This window comes from Monomorium pharaonis, chromosome 5 (genome assembly GCF_013373865.1).
Source record: "Monomorium pharaonis isolate MP-MQ-018 chromosome 5, ASM1337386v2, whole genome shotgun sequence".
NCBI lineage: Eukaryota > Metazoa > Arthropoda > Insecta > Hymenoptera > Formicidae > Monomorium > Monomorium pharaonis.
The window spans coordinates 9,186,494-9,207,281 of NC_050471.1; the positions used below are offsets into that span (position 1 = coordinate 9,186,494).

The 20,788-nt window shown below is 37.8% G+C and overlaps 1 protein-coding gene and 1 long non-coding RNA gene across 3 annotated transcripts in view; one reads left to right on the forward strand and one right to left on the reverse strand.

The window, feature by feature from the left end:
* LOC105831036 overlaps positions 1-17,974 on the reverse strand; it is a 64,455-nt gene extending 46,481 nt beyond the window's left edge. The window contains exons 1-3 of one of the 2 annotated variants that reach the window (XR_004963248.1): positions 17,684-17,974; positions 17,549-17,603; positions 16,299-16,424 (exon numbers count right to left, since the gene is read on the reverse strand). This is a non-coding gene — a long non-coding RNA (uncharacterized LOC105831036). Of the gene's footprint in view, positions 1-16,298; positions 16,425-17,548 lie in introns of both variants that reach the window. The other variant, XR_001138627.3, reaches the window with a different exon arrangement.
* A 4-nt stretch (positions 17,975-17,978) lies between these two features.
* LOC105831035 (reticulocalbin-2) lies at positions 17,979-20,582 on the forward strand. Its single transcript, XM_012670864.3, has 4 exons — positions 17,979-18,234; positions 18,662-18,809; positions 18,881-19,336; positions 19,484-20,582. The coding sequence occupies exons 1-4, from the start codon at positions 18,018-18,020 to the stop codon at positions 19,653-19,655; spliced, it is 993 nt and encodes a 330-aa protein (XP_012526318.1). The 5' UTR covers positions 17,979-18,017; the 3' UTR covers positions 19,656-20,582.
* Positions 20,583-20,788: the final 206 nt, after the last annotated feature.

A 20,788-nucleotide genomic window follows, 5' to 3' on the forward strand; every position in this document is an offset into this window, starting at 1 on the left:
CTCAATAATTTGTAGAATTTAATGTAGAAGCTATACGAAAAACTGCATTGAATAAAAAAAAATTCATATATAATTGAAAAGGATTGAATGATCCTTTCAAATTCAAAGATATTTTCTCAGCAAAAATCAACTATTCTTCTTCAATCATAGCCGGCAATTAAGATTTGGCCCAATTTTTTACAAGCAAATGAGAGATCTAAGTTAACGCTTAAGTATCTCTAGCTTTGCGACACGTCGCAATTCATTTTGAAAAGCCAAAACCTGACGGCTCGTGGCTCGATGCTCCCCGGTAACCTTGCACCATTATTTCCCTAAATAAAAGAAACCATAAATCGTGGGTGCACAAGCCGTGGAGGAACCACGCCACGGCTCCATTATATCTTTCACGATGAACGGTGCCCTTCTTCGTCGGCCATTATGCCACGGAGATAGTAAGGAAGCAGCCACCCCTTTATCTCGGTAGACTCCGCGGTGAGAGTAATGCGCGGAAATCAAGGGTTAATTCCTCGGCGTCGTAAAGCATTTTATCTGCCTCCAGTAGTGTCGCCGGAACGAGAAATATTCAAATATGGCGATAGACGGTAGAACACGCCGATTGAGTGCTAAAGAAACTCCGTACCGCGGTTCTCTGCAATTTATCCTTGCGTATTTATATATCAACAATTATAAAACGTGATTTTTTTTTTTAATGCTTTTAATGCGACGCGTACAAAATCAATATTTGCTCGTTTCCAAAATATATTATAACATTTAATAAATTGTACCAACGTAATTACTTTAAAAAAAAAAGGGTAGGAAAAAAAATTATGCATTCTATAGTAATATGTCGTATCGGTGTGTCGTATGATGCTTAATACTATTTAGGAAAGAGACAAAAGGTTCATACGAGCGATCAAAAGGTTCATCGATCGAGCGAGAGAAAGATTTGCCTGCGAGAAACACACGTACGCCACAATGCGCGCATGTGTGAATGCGGACATACCACGCGAAGACCTTTCGGACCTCTAACACCTGATCCCTACTAAAGATCCTATCGGGAAAATTGGATTCGATGTCAGGGTGACCGCTGAAACGTATAAGCAGCTCGTAAAATACTTTTTAGCGCACGAGCGCCTCCGCCCGTCGAGGGATTAAGCTTTATGGTTAGATAAGGATCCCGGATTCGCTTCCGTGCTTCTCGCGCCTGCCGGGCTTCTATCCCTCGAAAAATAATAACCGCGACAACGATCTCTCGAGCAGTCCAAACGAATATTTCGCGGATCAGAATCCATTCCCCTCCTCTGTCCCTTTTTCCTGGCGTGAGAGAGCATAAAATGTTCTCCGCAATTCCGAGCTGTGCTCGACGCATCTCTCCCGCGAAAGTTAATGCGAATTGATCGCACAAAGTTGGAACGCGGCGACCCGAAAAGCGCGATTTGGTCGAGAGCAAGTGTCGAATTTGACTCTTTAATCTTAATCTCTCGTCTACAATCAATTTATCGATACAGAATAATTTCAAAAGTTTCAACAATAATTCGATTCTGCACACAGAATCGCAAAAGTTAATTATATAAAAGATATTTTGCATAATGCAGTCAGTTTCTATAGTGATAAAAGTTAATAATTATCTAGTTAAAAACAATATCATCTAAAGCAATAACTAATTTACACGTATAACTGTCGTTCTTTGAGATTTTAATATCATCGATAAATCTGCAATAAGTATCTTTTTTATCCTTGAGAAACGTCCTATTCAATCAACGGTTTCGGTAACCACTCGACCTTTTATCGGCAGGAGAAGGACTAGATTGCCACATTTAACGCTTCTTTGTAGCGCCGTCGCGAGGGTATCCTCAATATTTTCTCACGGAGTGAAATATCGTCCCGAAAGTCATTCTTCTCCGGGTAATGGAGCCAATTCGGGTCAGCGAATTGCCTTATTGACGGGCAGGCTGGACGGCCGGAGGGACTTTCAGTGTCTCAGATGGAACGCAAAATCGAGTTACGGCCAACGCCATCCTCGTCGTCGTCGTCGTCGTTGCAATAAGCGACGTAGACGATATATCGAGACGATGTATGGCTATTACATCCTCCTAAGTAGTTTGCGATCGAGTAGATCAATTCACCGATCGATTTAATATTGTTTTTATTAACCGTCTTTCAATTAAATATAATCGGGAAGAAGTTAGATTGGCACAGTACTGTCACTGACAAAATAATGTGTTAGAATCGTCAATCATTAGAAACAAAATTTTCTCATAAAGAAACGTTCACTCTTTTCTAACGTACAAAATATTTTTTAAGCAATTTCTCAATATATAATTTACACAATTTATCTCAATTAAAAAAAAAATTTTTCCGTTTTGTTCTTTCAAACTTGAATAGCGAATTTAGCTTCATGTACCTACGTTAATAGTTACGTTAGTAGTGAGTCATGTATGTTTTTTGATCGAACTATTCGGTTGTAGTTCGTATCCCAGGAATCGACAATAAGAGGGCGAGAAAAATGAAATTGAGAAGCCGGTCGAGCACGTTGGCCGATAAAATGCTACCGGGACGACACTCGGGTCTCTCTCGATGACATAAAAAAGTGCCCTCGGGGGGGTAGCGACAAGGGGAAAAGGGGGTCGGCGCGGAATAAGGCACGGCGACGTTTATTCGGTCGGACAGGAGCCGAGTGACCGAGTCAAGTAGAACGTACAGCTTGGTCACAGTCCGTTTGATCTAATAAAACCGAGCAAGATCCAGCTATCCTTCTGCAATTTTTCCCGACACCGTGCGATCTCGCAAGAACGTCGTCCTACTTCGTTCAAAATTCGCATATACTTCTTCTAACACATGTACAACAACACTGCGCGGATTAATCAGTTCTATTATATTGGCACATCTTATTCAAATATAAGGATTAGTCAAATGTAATAGAAAAAAAAAAAAGTTTTTATCGCATCTCGTTTAATGATAGATTCAAACAACTTTTAAGCTACGACAATTACAATAATTCGCAATGTCGAAAACGGTATCAATCGACTCGACGCAAGGCGTTCTAATTTCGCGAAACAAGCGCTGTACTTCATTTATAGTTAAAATAGCGCTTTTGCAACGCCGGAAGCTCGACACGACGCACAAGATCGTCTCTTGTCGCGCTGCAACGATTTTTTTCTCCTCGTCAGCGTGCTGTCCGATATAATCCGCGCTTGATCAGATTAAACGTTGCACAGGGGGAGGGAGAATGGGAGCGAGAGAGAGAGAGAGAGAGAGAGAGAGAGAGAAGTGAGAGAGCAAGGGAGACAGAGGTAGAGGCGGAGGCAGCCACGAGGGTGTGGCGGTTTGCTAGAAACCACCGCGCCGCAACCATCGCCATCGCCACGACCACCGTGTCGCCGGATGAAAGAGGCTCAAACTCACCACGCCGTAAAATAACATTGTCCCGCGATACGGAGCAACGAGGAGGCAAGGGGGTGAGACGACGACGGCGGCGGCGGCGAGGGGGATGGACCGGGCGATGGAGAGAGCGCGCGGCGAGCAGTTTCTTTATTTTCTTCGCCGAAGTCCCGGCGTACTTACGTTAAGTACTGCGGAAGTGGTTAGCGGTCCGCAATCGCGCGGGCGAGTCGGTTGCGAAAAGGCGCGCGCGCGCGAAGGATGCGGCGTCTCCACGAAAAAGCACGAACGAAAGTAAAAAACAACAATTCGTAAGATTTTGTATTTTTTTTGGAGCTCATTAGCTCGAGGCACCGTCGCGATTGATACTATAACAATTTTGTCAAAATGCTAAAAGTCCCTTTCAAAACATTTTAGCGTTAGAATTTTATTCGATAATACCTCGGCATTGTCACAATTTTCAAGAAACCATTGATTTGATGGTAATTAAATTTATTCTGCATTCCTAAACCTTTGCTCGCGAGAGACTAACGCACGATTATACTGGCCGCATTGAATTTCTTCACAACTGTATACACAAGCGAAAAAAAATACAAATCCTTCACGAGCGAAGAGGATTCGGCGAAGGAAAAGTTCGACTACGCTATTGCGACATGGAGGTGGAGGGCAACACGAGACGTGGGGCGAAACACGGGAAGGGAGGTGGTGGAGGGCGCGGAGGACGAGGAGGAGGACGGTGGCGAGGGGGAATGACGCAGGGTGTAACAGGGTGTCGGGGGTTGGAGATTACGGCGGGACAAGCAATATTAAGCGGCCAGGAACAAAAAGACGATCCACCACGCCGGATTACCCGCGATGCACCGCGTTGTCCCGTGAAATTGATACGCGAGATGCTTTTTAACGGGAATATAACGGTGAGCGCCGTCGCCGCGAATCTCCCGCGCGGACCTACCGCGGAAATATTCGACGCGATTTAGATAACCCGTCGGCGCGGCGCGCCGGGCACAAAAGGAACGATTTGTACCGGCCACCGAAGAAGAGGCGAACAACTAATGAGGAAAGTCTAAAAATAATTAGATCGTTCGTCACTCCGAAGCCGAAAGCGCTTTTTGCGCTCCTATCGCAAGCACGATCGCGAATTAGCGCCACGATTGTATAATCAGCGTCGAAATGGCTGGGACACTTTTTTATATAACATCCATGGCATTTATTCTAGTGTAAAATAAAAACAGCAACGAGAAATGTGTTAAATGCACCCGATACCTGTAGTCCATTAAAAATAGAAACACAAATATTACATTAACATTTCAGCAAGTATCTGCGTAATAATTATGTTTAATTGTAACCACACGTGAAATTTATCAATTAAGAGATGCTACCATTCAAAAATATCTTTGAGAAATAAATATATAATAAAAAAAAATTGTTTTTTACACATTGTAACGTCGTGTCCAGTCTTCGCAAACACTCCCACGAGAAAATGGTTGTACCGAGGCGAAGTTTGTTACGGGCCAATAGAATGAGACCGCTGGGGCGGGATAATACATAATGTTTTACAACATATCTCTTCTACCTGCTCTCTAGTCGGCACACGTAGCGAGGTTTATCTAAATATTGCTATAGGAAAAAAGAAGCGACTCTCTGCCTGGGGAGTCGCCCTATCGGCCGCGTGGGAAACATTATTCTGCAGAAGCGGGCGCGAGGCGCGATCTCTAGCATGGCGCGAACCGATTGGGCCCCGAGTAAAATTTTAATCTTTTAAAACGCGCCAAGATTTGCACGCCTGCACAATGCGCGTCGCGTGATTCAGTGGCTGCACAAGCCCGCTTTACATTCTTAAGCCATTGCGTTAAAGCTCACGTCTTTCACGTGCAACATTAATCGATAAGAACATTCAATAACAATCTATAAAGATGCATTGCGATTACAAAAAAAAAAAAGATTAAAAATATTGTTTTAGAAAAAAAATGCATAAAACTCTTGATCAACTATACAAAATACATGGACCACTTCGCTAAATTATTGATGAAATTGTAATCACATTCAAAATGTTGTGTAAGATTAAATCGAAATTTTATATGCATTTTTCCAACGCGATATTATCGCTCTTTTCAGTCATCTTAACTAACGAGAGAAAAAATTCATTCTTGCAGTAACATTAGATATCGATTTGGTTTCAATTTAACGGGATTAGTATTTAGAGGACAATAATATTATAATATCTCTTTATAATGTTTTAGCTACAAAAATATTATAGATGTGAAAAAATACATGCAGCATTCAATTTCAATGAAAGATTTAATAAGAGATAAAGCATCGGGAGCAACATTGGCGAAAAAGCACAGGTGTTTACACTCATGAAAGATCGAAATGGAGTCTGTGGAGTTCCTTTGTTCCACCGCGACGGAGGAAGGGGGGTGAGGGACGCGTATCCTATTTTTATCGAGAGTCGCATATATTTTCATATCCGAACGAACGGCACGGGAATATTGTAATTTGCATCGGAGACGGCGGAAAGAACTAAGTCGCGGATAGAAGAGACGCGGGGAACGGGGGTCACCGATGGAGAATCGGCGGGGTATGCAAATGCGAATACACGGTGCGTTCCAAATCTTTAGATCTGGACGAATAACTCGGAAGTGCCGAACCAACCCTCTTTACTTTCCCATATCGCCGCCAAAAATACGCGGAAGATTCAGTCCAAAAAATTTCGTTGTGCATAACTTACTTTTCGTAACGAGATGCCTTATTGCGAACATTGACAGCTTCACGAATATAATAACATAATAGTTACCAAGTAATAAGCGATTATTAAATTTTATCCCTTTTGTATTCAGCATTTAAATTTCGATAATAGAAACGTAATATTTCTGTACATTCATCAATTATTACGCGGAATGTTGTTTCACACGTTTACTTTATTGAGACTGTTGTCTCAGTGCGGAAGAATAAATATAGGAAGACTGTAAGTACATAAGATGGGATAGAAATGTCAGGCGCGGGTGCAGAAAACATTCCTCGGGAACGGGCGACTGTCGCGACGCATCAACCGCGGCGCGAGTCTGAAAACCATTATCAGCCTCCTTCCGCCCTGCGCATCGCCGCGAAAAGGACCGCGGAAGGATTTATGCCCTCCCCGCGTTTTGTAACGATCGACTACGTTGTTGCAGATCGTTGCAGAGAGGCGTCACGATGCACCACACGCGCGCGTTGTCGCGACTCGCGCGAGAAGAATCGGCAAATCCAATAAAGGGTGAATAATGCCGGGCGTTACCGAAGTGCGAATCCGTAGGTTCGCCCGATGATGCTCTGGCTGGGGATGGTCGATCGCGTATTTATCGAAGCGAGAGAAAAATGGGGTTGAGAGAACAGAATGTATATAGTGAAGTAGGCGAGAGAAAGAGCAAAGAGAGAGAGAAAGAAAGATAAAGAGAGGAGGAATAGTGGCGGATTATCATTAGGCATAATGTGTACACATTTAAGAGATCTCATCATATATATGAAATCTCATAAATACATAAAAGGATTTTTAAATAAGTTATTATGTAAAATTCAGAAAACTTCTCTAAATAATTTATTTTTCTGGCGATATATAATATTCAGTTGCATCTAATAATAATGCGTTGTAATGTTAATTATAATATTATAATATTAATAAAATGTTAAATATAATATCTTTTTAATGTAAAGTTAACATTTTTAGAAACAAATTAAAGTGTGCTTGTTATTATATATTGCCTAACGTTAACGTCATTTATTTTCATAATTAATCTTGAAAAATCATACTAAAACTTTAGCTTTCAAATAATTACTTTTTACATTCTGATTTATCACTTACACAATTTTTTTTTTTTTTTTATTAAAACAATGTAAAAATGTCACAATTCATATACTATGCTTTAGAAAACTTTTCCTCGGGAGCAAAACGGCGTGTGCAGTTTACATTAATATTTAGATTTGCAGAATATTTTGATGCATCGTTGGAGAAGAGAGTGCATAGATAATGAATCGTTCTTCGTCATTAGATTCGCAATAGAGAGGAGGGAAAGAGAGAGAAAGCGCGAAATTTGTAATAGAGAGAAACGGCTGACGGATATATGTGGCTGCCTTCCGTAACGCCGACGGATTTTACTAATAACCGATATAACCCAAACTAACCGTGGAATATTATAATTGATTTATCGCGCCAACGCGATACACACGTCGGATTTATCAGCCCGTGGTCCCGTGGTCCCGTCGCCGTTCCGCGACGCGCCGCGGAACCGATCGAACGGAACGGCGATCGACGATAGACCGCTTCCGGTCGACTCGGCGTTGCCTGCGGGTGCATTCATTTGACACGGCTCGTTCGGATATGCAACGTGCTCAGCAACCGCGTTAAGTGTCGTTTCATTTAACGTGTTCATTTGGCCGTCGCGTGCACGTTTGGAATAAATGCGCCGGTGGACATTGATAATTTTGAGGGACGCGCGCAATTGTTGAAACTCGAAAAAAAATAATTGATAATATTTTAGGCACAGCTTTTCTTTCTTGTGACACTTTCTTCCAGTTTATTTTAAAAGCTTTCGATATTACCTTTCAAATTCTAGGTGAAATTGTACATATTGACAGAAAAGATTGGTTAATTCAAATAAATATGTTATTGGTACTATTCAAATAATTATCTTAAAGCAATAATATTCATTTCAAGCAAGTAATATTAATTATACTTGTTCGATATAAATAATTAAAAATTATTTAAATACTTCTGACATATTTGAATCAAATGTGTGATCTTTTTCTATCAGTGGAGAGAGACAAACAAAACAAACGAATTCCTCGCGAAATCAATTAGGGATATCCGCTCGGATCTCGATAAGAAAACGATGAACTCGGCATTTAGAAGCTTAAACTCTCGGGGTCTCGACGGTGCAGACGGCTGACGATTGGCAGCGAAAGGAAATTATTCTTTCGGCCGTACGATCGCCATCCGCCACCGCGCGGCACTCCGTCGGGCAAGGGTTGATAATAAATTCAAATTTAGGGGTGCGCGCAATCTGTGATTCAGCGCCATTAAGCACAGGATCTCTCTCTAAAGGACACTACCCCGTATTTCCTCCTAACTTGGCACATCCGTGAGAGTGCCCCGGCTCTTTAAACTCGCTAAGAGGTAAAAGGTCACTTTGGGAATCGATGGACCGCCTCACTTTTAAAAAACCTCCGAAGATTCAACGATAGGATTCTTGCGACTTGAGCACACGCAACTAAGCACTGCAAGGTTTCGCGACTCACGTGTGTATGGGTGATAATATAAAGAAAATATTAGTGTCAAAACTGTAACTCTTTAATTCATAATAGCCAATTTACCTGATGACACATGGGGTGTTCATTTCGGATTCTTTTCATCCTTTCGCGTTCCGCTTGAAAATTTACACATTCCAAATCATGTGAAGGAGTGCGACGGGCGGTCGTAAAGTACGCAAAATAAAATCTATCTAAGTACCCTAGGAACAGAATGCCGAACGAGGACGCTTTATGGGTAATCGAGTCAAGTTTTTAACTGTCTAGATGTTCCTCCTTTCCGGGACATAAAATTTCCGTGGATATTCGCGTATCGATTGCCTCGCGGACGGAAGCAGAGCCGCGAGAGCCGCGTTGATGGCCGACGATTAACGTGCTCGTCTATCGCGATCGGTGATGCGTTTCGCGATCGCAAAATCGCCAGTAACAAGCATTTAAAGTCGTTCCTTCGATTACCCGAGAAATGAACGATTTTGAGGTTCACGTTCGCATTTATTTCGCGAGACGAGCCACGACGGTTATCGATCGCCACCGCCAATAACGAATGTGGAATAGGGACGAGAAAAAGAAGGTTTCTAGGAGGCTTTGATTTATATCGCGTCGATATTTTCCGCAGGTCTCAGTGTTTCTTAATTCGAGGTTTCTCCGCGTGCTCGCCGCGGGGGTAATTCGATTTCCTGGCGAATCGGTTGGAAGTAAATCAGGGTACAGTCACCGACAAAATTCACTCTGCAAGACACCGTCGTAATTCCCGCGAAATGCATAACGCTGATTGTCTCGCGATATTACCGTAACGCGTCTCATTTGTAATCCATGTTTATCCCACATTACCGCTGCATATTCTTAAATACTTTCATAAATACTTATTGCTAATTAATTTAAAGCTCGGCGCATAGCACTGAATGTTTTAAAAAGTTTAGAAAAATGTCCCTTAAAAAGACATCTTTATTAATTGTATGATTTATATTATCATTATAATATACTTTATTTTTCAATTTGATATGACATCTATATAGTGTAAGACTAATTATTGGTAAACTTTTATTTAAAATTAATTGAATTAATTTATTGGTTATAGTGCTTTAAATACAACACATTTAAAAATAAAACCAAACTAGAAAAATTATTTTCTAATACCAAAGATAGATTTTTATAATACATCGTCTAAAGCAAATTACTTTGTACTCCAATTACTTAATAAAGCCTCCAGTATAGACTTAAAAACTTTACAAATACTAAAAATACGTTATAAAAATTAGTTTTATAATACTTTCCCATGCCATATAATTAAATTTAACGTTGTGGTAAACGTTGTCATGTAATGTATTTGTATATATCAAATCTAGAGATTTATAAAAAGTGGAACGGCAACTCAAAGTTTTTTTAGTATTAATTTAGTATTAATTTTTTCGATAGGCTTTCAGTAAATTAAAATAGAACCGGAATTAAGAAAAAAGCAAATGTTTTAACAATTTTATCGGCAAGAATTTATAACTTATGTCTTTGTACACATAAAATTTTAATACGATATATTCTGTTAATTTTGCATAAAGAATAACGAATAACTCTATGTGAATTGCATTTTGCAAATATGTCCAACAATGGGCATAGAGAGAAAGCGTAATTGGGTCGATCATAAATTACACTGGATCCTGTTAGCAATTATTTCTACTTGGCCGAACATACGCGGTTTTTTCCACTGCGGCGCGCAATGAGTCCGAATTTACCTGTAAAGCATTTTCTGTTTCATACACGATTCTGTTGAAAATTTTATCTGAAGAGAACCATATTAAAATATTTATTGCAAGCGTTCAAATTATTCTTAATCTAATAGTTTATTTACTATTTTTTATTATGTCCCTAAATGGATAATGCATTCTTCTATATTAACGCGCGTGCATTATAGATTTTATAAATTTTATAATTTTATTTTATTAGATTTTAGAGATTTTATAAAGAAATAAAGTCTTCTATTATCAAACGCTTTCATGTTTCTTTACTAATTGACACATTTCTGTATTTCCGCATTTTTTTAATAAAAATTTTTAAGTTGCACAGATTTTTATAATGGAAAAGACCTGTTCCGTTTATTTTCGTCCTTTCTGTTGGTTATGTTGGTATTCCGGCGTTAGGCGATCGTCGAGAAGCGATTTAAGCAACTTTAACGTCGCTTACTCCGCAGCCCACAACTAGCACGTACGAGCACTCTTGCCCAGTACCCGGGGACTAAGGTGCTTCTTCGCAAATCCGTCTGGCCGTCCAACAGCGAGCAACGGGCTGAATACCAATTTCCAATTTGTCCGGGCATATCGGCCGGACGCTCAAGAGCGTGACACAAATGCCAGATGCAATCAACGGATTGCGAAGGAAGGCGCACTTCAGCGCAATCCCTGTGTTAATCCACCATCAAGTGCAGTTATCCTACTCCCTGAGTAACTCCCTATTCAACCGACGAGAAGGATGTTTATGCAGCTTATGAAATCCTTATCTCGAGATTCTGTATACAAAGATTTACTCCTACCTTCTGTCTTTTTTAGTCTAATACTTATTACGTTTCTTTCCAAATTTTTTCGCTAAAGGAAACTAACGAAAAAGAATAATTAAGTAACCTTAAATAAAAGATCATTCAGTAATTTTAAAATACTTTATATTCATAAATGTATTAACGTAAAATTACTTTCCGTATTATGTAAAAACAATATGTAAAAATTATTATACGATGGATACAACATATGTGAATAAAAAAGAATATATAATAAATAAAAAAGAAATATTGAGAAACGACATCGATCCGGACATTGCAATGCATGCAAGTAGGGTTGACTCGGTTTTCTTTGGAGCGCTCTCGCCGCCTCAATATTGTCGCTATCTCTTGTATACAGTTGCCGCCATATTCCGCGAAAAGACGCCATATTACCGGAAACTTCGACCCCCTTTTATGTTGGCTTGTCGCGGACCGTCTCCGCGAAAACTACCCCCATAAAAGTTGACGACTTAAATCGCGGGGCGTATGCCCCATCGGGGGGAAGGGAAAAACCACGAATACTATGGCAGATACTGCTCGACGCATCCTGGGATATGGATACTTCCGTTTCACCGGAGAAAAAGACCAACGAGAAATTGAATAACTTTTTAAAAATCCTAAAAAAAATATAATTTATATATGTTTTCAAAACTACGTGCGTAAGTAATCGATATTACACACAAAAAACTAAAAAGAATGTGTAAATTATCTTAAAAATTAAAATATAATTTTACCATGTTTTATTTTTATACATTCAATATTAATATATATAGTTCTTTATAAATTATATATTTACATTTTATAAATTTCCGCCGTTTTTTTTTTTTTAATTATTATTATATTATTATACTTAAGTCAAATTATTTCTTTTTCAAAAATTATTAATATCAAATATTTAAAAAACATATATTATTCTAGCATTAATATTTTGCCTAATGTATTAATATAATTATTAATTAATATAATTTTAAACATAGTATGCAATTAAAATTATCAATTAAAAGACAACCACACGTGTATACGCAAACTTTAAATGACAAATTTAGATAGTCGTTCAATTAAATTAAAAATCAATTTCGCAACTTTCTTTCTATTTAAGAAAGCAAATCCAACGAGACGAGGAATTTACAGTCGTCGTTGCATTGGGGAACTTTCCAACGGGATCGTCGTGAAAGACATTCGATTATGATTTTGTGGGACTTTATCATCGCCGACCATAAATTCTGGGCTCGCGCAAAAGCAATCTGCGCCGGCGGTGATCCTAATAACCGTGCGGCCATTCGTTCGTCCGGGAGAGTGAGTCGTAATCCTAACTGAAAGACACTCGGTGGAAAAGAAGACGGAAAAAGGAGCGCGCGAAGTGGCTGTAATGAAGTAGATCGAGATAAATATGGAAAAGAGAGCTTAAAGTAAATGGCGATCTCGGCCGCGGATCCCGTCTCAATATGCTTAAAAGTGTCTCCCGCTGACGTGGCGCTTCGAAATTAAACACCCGGACGATTAGTCCAACGTGGACATCTATGACGATCGATGACGACGCAAGCATTGACGAAGTTTTGTTGCTACTTCGAAAAAAATACAATAACGCAAAAGCTCTTAAGATATGTCAAAGAGAAACAAAATCGTTTCTCATCAAGAAGAAAGAAACAAACACAAGAATATTAATAAATATGATAAGGGGTATAAAAAGTCATTGGCTTCAATCATAATTTTCATAAGAGTTTGCGCTAATTTCGAGTATTTCAATGAAATACGAGCGCTTTTATAAAATAAAACGTACGCGCCTTGACGTCGAGGCGTTTAGACTTTTGCGGCTAATATGACCGATATATTTATGAGACCGCGGTACGCAAGGGGCAGGGGTGCATAAATATGTGCGTATGCGTCACCGCGCGCATAAGTGCCGATGAGGGGATTTGTAAATGATCTTAGCGCACCACGTCAATCACTTATACGCCGTTCCGACACGCACGGGCACGCTCGCCTACGGAAAACTGGAAGGTTTCGGTTTTCAACAACGTTCTGTTAACCGATCGGGCATGTAATTCAATTTTTCTACTTATTCTATGAGTATTCTCAATTTGACGTCAGTTAAAAAGCAAACTAATGAATATATTTTCTTCAGTTTTGGGACACAATTTCTTGGACGTTCATTTTTTGTTAAGTTGCGAAAACATTATTACAAAATTATTATAAAATATACCGTTATAAAACAGAAACCGTTAAAACTGCTATATCATCTGATAGAAAATATTTTCTAGTTTATATTTATGTTTTCAAAGTTTTATTTATTTTTTTTTTTTTTAATACTATCCAAAGTTGTGTATCGATGATCTTCCTCTACCTTTTAATTTAATTAATAACAATAATATGAAATTAATTTCAGTTTTTTAAAAGTTCCTCAAGTTGTTGTTACTTTCGGTTACTATTATATTTATCGCAGAAACATCCGTTATCCCGCATTCGGTAGGATATTTTGATCGAGAAAAAAAAAGAATCGCCAAACGGAATGCGGGGGATCTAGTAGGATCTTACGAGGAGAAGTATATCCGCGTCCGATGATATATGTATACCGGGGGCACGTTACGCGGTAAGGTAAAGTTCTCTCAAGACGCCGGAAAGCGCGCGCAAAAAGAATCTTTCGGAAGACGTTGCGGCTGCGGCGAGAAGGGGCGAAATTACGTCAAAAGTCTCGAGAATTTATCGGAGCACTTTTTAAACTCCGCCTTCGCGCGATTAGCATATTATTTCTATGGAAGAGCCGAGAGCGAACAGAAAGCGCGCGCACAAGAGCGAGAGAGAGAGAGAGAGAGAGAGAGAATAACGCGCTTGCGACTCTCCTCTACAGTATAGAAAAGGGGAGGTGAGTGTGGGAGCATATCAAATATGTTGATAAATGATCCCTTTGAGCGATGAATAGGCGGCGTCGGTTTCGTACGTATCCTTTTTCGTCTCGGCGGCGGCCAACATTTGAATGTCAGAAGGAATGCCGCAGCAACGCGCCCGTTTCGCATTGGCGTTTCCTCGATATCTCTCTCACAACCCCGCCGAGAACTATCGCATACACAAGCGCATCCCCGTAGATCCCTCGTCTTCTCATCGCAAGAACGCTCGGGCGAAATGAAACGCGAGGAATTACGCAAAATAGATATTCGCAATGCGAAACCGCTCGAATTTTATTAGGGGTCTTCGGAGTCGCCCCTCTGTTAACCGCGTACACTTGTGTTATTCCAATAAAATGTCATATCTAATTCGAAGCGAATTTATAGTGACGCGAGAGAAAGAATTTTCCGAGACAAAATCCAAGATAAGATCCTTCCCCGGGATCATCGTATTCTCTCGAGATAAGACAACGCTGAATTTCTTTGAACCTAGATCCTTACGAGTGCCTCACCGAAAAAACCGGAAGCCCGTTCACGTTGGGCACGTTGATGCAAAACAGCCGTACTTCCGTCCCCCCAATCAGTTCTGACCGCTCGCCCTTTGGTAATTTACATACGATTGACCGGTGAACACAAAAGATAGCGGTAGTTCGGAGTTTTTGGCACGAGATATATATTACAACGTAAAATATCGTATATCAATGCATCATACTCGGCGAAATTAAATGCATATTTCAATAATCATAACCGTTAACAGATTTCGCGCGATATTCGTGTTCTCGCGTGTCGTTAAATGCGAGGGTGAGATTAATATCCCCAGAATTTAATTAACATAATAAAAGGAATATTGCGGAAATGCGATGAAAATAATGTAAATGTGTGCCGGTAGGATTGTGCAAGATTCGACGCAAAATTAATTCGAATTATTCTAAAAACATAATATAGCAAGTACGCATGTAGATATATAATATTGCTTTTAAGCACATATATATAATATCGCCTGTTAAAACGTATAGATAATTATATATAATATATAAAATATGTAAAATTGTTACAATTTTTCACATTATTATATTTTAATGACAGATATTTTATACATTTAATCCAGATTATATTTTTCTTCAAATGAAAAATGTGAAATATAAAAATTTGCCGCGATTTTCTTAAGCATTAATAAATCTGGTAAAAAAAAATCTATTTAAAAATAACTGATTTTGATATCAGTTTATATCTGTAATATGATTTTATCTATTTTTCCATAAAGTTTTCCAAGTAAATACTAAGTAACAGTAACATAACATTAACATCATAATTTTCCATCCAACAATGTAATTGTTACACAACACATGTATTATATTACATTTATACATATTGTTGAATAAGAAATTATAACATTGATGTTGTTACTAGGTTTAATTCTTCATAGGCTTTATTTACTTTTAATCATTAATCATTTAGGATCAATAAATAATATTTTCTTTGAAAAACATAAATTCTAAATTAAGCAAACTTGTCATTAAAAAATAATGTTATTAATATTAAGAAATAATAATATGATTTGTATATGATTTTTATATTTAAAAATCGATATATTTTCTACTTCATCTTTACAGTTAGAATTTTTCTACAAAATTTCATTAAATAAACCGTTTTTGCAGAAATAAATTAATTTTATTATATAATAATTCTGTCTCATTACAGTAATTCCGATGCAAATAGCACAAAAACATGAAGAAACTATTAAACGCAAAAGCACATTTTCTTATTAAAACAAATAATTTAAGACATTCAAATATTTTCTTATGATTAGAACATTTTCTACGTTATCGATTATAAGCATTTTCCAATTTATCTACCAAACTCATCTCCGAAGGTATCGCATATCGATAATAGAAAAAAGTTTGTTATCGACGCTCGATCGATATTTTCTTTACATGTAGCATTAATAAGTTACCTACACTTCGTAAAATTTATCGACAGTGCTCACTACTTTATCTGACGATTTTAGCAATTCCCGCGCATTTGAACTGGCGGGATTTCTGTACAATCAAATTTCCTTGCAACCGCCATACATTGCAAAAGGAAAATTTATACTCGAGTCATTCAATGAATTCAAGATATTACAAACATGATGCGAGTTATTACAGACATTGCGCTTACTTTATACACAAACTTAGCATTGCGGGCACTGTAATTTCAACGTCGTTACGTCGTCTAAATTGAGAAAAAGAGTGGGAAAATAATGCACTCACCGATAATTCCCATGGCGGGCGAGTCGTCATCACCGAGGAAACGCGGCCGGAAGACGCCGGAGCGAGGGCACGTCCGCCCACACAAGGAAGGTCCTCAAACGGATCGCCATTATTATCGATCTGGCGCTTTAAATAAAGAAACTTTTGACTTTTGCGCGCTCGAGAGGATCGGCCGGTTCGCCGCGCGCGTGAGGTTAGAAATAGACGCGACGTTGATAGCCGACCCGACTATTTTCGAACGGCGGCCACTTGGCTTGTGAACCTCACCCTCCCATCCCTCTCCGGATGACGGAATCGTGACTTCGCACACGCATCGCGACTGAGGAGGTGAAGAGACGGCCGTACAACGCGAGATCGCTTCCTTTGCACTCCTGGCAAGACGCGACACAAAACACAACACTCCCGAACACTCAGTCAGTACGCGAAGTTCAGTTAACACGATCGAAGATCGAGTCGACTGTTTCACATAAACGATTACGTACGATTCGAAAAGACGCACTCGCGCGATCGTTGGCACACGACGAGATTTTCCTTCGCAACTTCGCAACTTGCATCGTCACGCGAGACCGGAAGTATGCACTAGGAACGTAAAAAACTACGACAAGTTGACAACATCAGAGCGATTGGTAAAAACGACTTTGCGTGATAAGAGAGCATATTCAGGGCATTCGAGAGTAAACCGATCGCCGCTGATCGTCGCGTGGCGCCGCATTCAAAGGTATTATACATAAACGTTATTTTTGTATGATTGTAAGATTTATAATAATGTAAATTTTTATATTCAATCCTTTGATTTCTTATTTTCTTTATTATCGTCAATTCCGTTGCTACTCTTTTAAATCGTACTCCTCGGTTTTTAAGTTTAAAAGGATTTGGATTTTTTTATATTTGATATAAATATTTGATATATAATTATTAAGGAATTATTAACAATTTCATAACAGCAACTATAAGATTGAGATATTTAAACGTTGTAAAAGATAAATTGAAACAAGTAGAACTGATATTTAAACATTTTATATTTTATTTTAATATAGAAAATAAAATAATAATATAAATAATATAAATAATAATAAATAATAATTGCAATTGTATTCTCCCGATATATAATTATGTAAGATTCTTGAAATTGAATAAGATTCAATTAAGTTATTTTTTTAATTCTTTATTTATTGAGAAATACATTGTATAAAAAGATAATTTTTTAGGCTATATAAAAAAAATGGATCTTACTCAGTCCAGGTACATACCTTAATTAATACATTTCCTCAATAACGTCCACTTTGTCATTCGATTGTTACTTCCCTGAAATAAACATCACAAAAAGTTATGAAAAAAGCGATAGTACGTGATGTATATAATCAGCGAAATAAACTTCGCAATACCTATAACGAATCTCTTAAATTTTTTCACACGAGTTATTCGGAAACGATTCTTAGGACACGCGGGAGACGTACTCGTGGAGATTTTTCTTTCGTGCGATCACCGCGTCATGCGTGATAGAAAGTAATCGATAATATCCACCGTGACAGCCGACGCGAACGTCAGTCGACCCGGTCGACCGGCAAAGCGCTGCGCGGCGCCTGTTGAAGGGGTTCCGTTCTGACGCGACGACGCGCGCGTGGCGAGGTTATGCGTACACATTGACATTCCCCGTAAACATTGCAGAGGCGTTGTTATTTTCAATTGTCCCGCCGCATCCCCCCCGGAAGACGCGCGATGGCCACCCGATCGTACGCACCTCTGCTCCTCGTCGTCGCTCTTGCTGCAACGCTGTCAGCCTCGAGCGAAGCCGCCTCCGCGCACATCCACACGCATCAGCACAACAAAGTCGACAGCAATGAGAGGACGGAGGACGGTGCTTTCAGTCCCCGCGATGCTGACCACTACGCCGAGGGCGAGCACCACCAGGAGTTTGATCATGAAGCCATCCTAGGTATGAATGGGATATGTGTGACTAGACGTATCACATCCGTTAGATCAATTTTTGGAACTTTCTTGACTTTTCATGAATTTTTTATAATTGCGTAAGTTTTATGCTTGTGGATAATAATTGAAAATAATTTGTATCCTATTGGCTACTATTCATAATCAATTTTTAAGTTTAAGACTATTGTCTTAAAATGTCGTCAACTAATCACAAAGCCATATTAGTAGCTTATGACATTGCTTAAGACAGTCTTGAAATAAAATTTGATAGATTTGACTATAAACAGTGATTTATATATCACTTTTGTTGAAATTTAAATTTTTTTTTTTTTAGAAAATAAGTTTCTTTGTTAACAAAAAAATATGAGAACATTGTTTTATTTTTTGCTTAGTTCAATATTTGTCATCTTTAATATTTTATTTTTTGTATGAAGGAAGTGTAAAGGAAGCAGAGGAATTTGACAAACTTCCAATAGAAGAATCAAAGAGGAGATTAGGGATTTTACTTACCAAAATGGATCTGAATAATGACAAGTATATAGAGAGAAATGAACTGAAAGCCTGGATCTTGCGTTCATTCAGGTAGATATCAGAATGTCATGTTTATCCATTCGATTATTCAAAAACTTAAGTTAATTGAATTTTATAAACAGCATGCTGTCTGCAGAAGAATCTGAGGATCGCTTGAACGACGCCGATACGAATGAAGATGGTAAAGTGAGTTGGGACGAGATTCTGCAGGACACTTATGGCAGTGATCCTGAGGATCTAGCTATCGATGATAAATTGATCGAAGATGACAAACAGACGTTTGAGGCTGCCGATTTAAACAAAGATAGTTATTTAGATCCAGAGGAATTCAAAGCTTACACACATCCTGAGGAGACACCTAGAATGTTTCCACTCTTGCTGAACCAAGCATTGGCTGACAAAGATATAGATGGAGATGGATATATTAATTTCCAGGAGTTTATTGGTGACAGAGCCAGATCAAAGGATAAGGAATGGTTGATAACCGAAAAAGATAAATTTGATTATGAACATGACAAAGATGGAGACGGTAGACTCGATTCGGATGAAATTCTTTCTTGGCTTGTTCCAAGTAATGAGTGAGTAATTTACCGATTTTATAATAAATTTTACCGAATTTCATAATAACTTAGGTGAAAAATTTAATAAATTTGTTATATTACAAATTTTATTTTGCTGATTATCAATATCACTTTTTCATATCTTTTTGTTGACACTTATTTTAGGGAAATAGCAAATGACGAAGTGGATCATTTATTCGCTCGTTCAGATGATGATCATGATAATAGATTGTCCTATAACGAGATTTTGGATCATCATGATGCTTTCGTAGGTAGCGAAGCGACAGACTATGGTGATCATTTACAAGAGATTGATCGTTTCAGCGATGAGCTTTGAGAATTAATAATCAACAATCATTGACCAGATAATATTGTATTATCTTTCACGATACTCATTGGAGATGTGTATGATTGAAAATATTTTTAATACACTGCTCAAGACAGAATAACAAGACCATCCTTTTAACGAATTCTATATATGAATCCAAACGCCAAGTATTAAAAAAAATAAAATGCTATATTTGTATAAGCCCGTTATTGAAAAATCATCCAAATATCAAAAACTATGAATATAAGAACATATTAGAATGTAAGAAAAATATTCCAAATATATACTATATTTACTAAATCACGAATTTAAGAAAATGTTTTATTAATTGTTTTGAGCAGTATATTTATTAATATTTTTGCTACATCCTTCTCTTTTAACCCTTAAGTATTTGTTTTAATCTATTTATGCAGTCATTAGAATAAATTTTTATTAATGACAAATCAAACATTTAAGACTAATGAAATTTGTCGTATCTTATTCGTTTATGACGATTTGTAGTATAGCACTACACGAGCCATCGTCTTCCACTTTTTACCAAACATGAGTGCCATAGTAGAGAATGTGGAGAAGAAAAATTTATTAGACAAAAATAGGTCTTATATTTCTTATTGCAATTATATATAGTGCGTTATTAAGTTTCAATTCCATCAATGTAATATTGTGCACACACACACACACACACAACACATTATGTAAAAATGTATCGAAAAAGTGTTACATGTTGAGAAAATATGTTCACTAAATATTTTCAAAATGTTTTTTTTCGACAACCTGTATGTATGTATGTCATATGTAAAACACAATTTTTTTCTTGATATAATTACAAATTAAGGTAGTTTTTGTAGATAACATGAGCATGTGCAATATTCATAAAACAGGTTATCGATAAATAATATACATATTAATTTGTAATAAAATATTTTAACAATTTCACATTCTATTTATTTTCTAAAATATTCTTCTGTATTCCATGAAATTAGTCTTTAAGTCTGAAACTATATTACTTCAAGTTTGTTTTAAATATTTAATTTATAGGTATAAAAAAAGCAATTACTATTAAATTTTTTTAAAGTTTTTAAAAAATTGTTATGAAACTAAACTATTAAATACATATATCTATTTAATTTACATACATGGTA

What these genes read in the sequence shown, in the direction of transcription:
- LOC105831035 (XM_012670864.3), top strand. Translation starts at nt 18,018, where the DNA reads ATGGCCACCCGATCGTACGCACCTCTGCTCCTCGTCGTCGCTCTTGCT. An exon ending in TGGATCTTGCGTTCATTCAG is followed by an intron (nt 18,810 to 18,880) that starts GTAGATATCAGA and finishes TTTTATAAACAG; the next exon opens with CATGCTGTCTGCAGAAGAAT. An exon ending in TGGCTTGTTCCAAGTAATGA is followed by an intron (nt 19,337 to 19,483) that starts GTGAGTAATTTA and finishes CACTTATTTTAG; the next exon opens with GGAAATAGCAAATGACGAAG.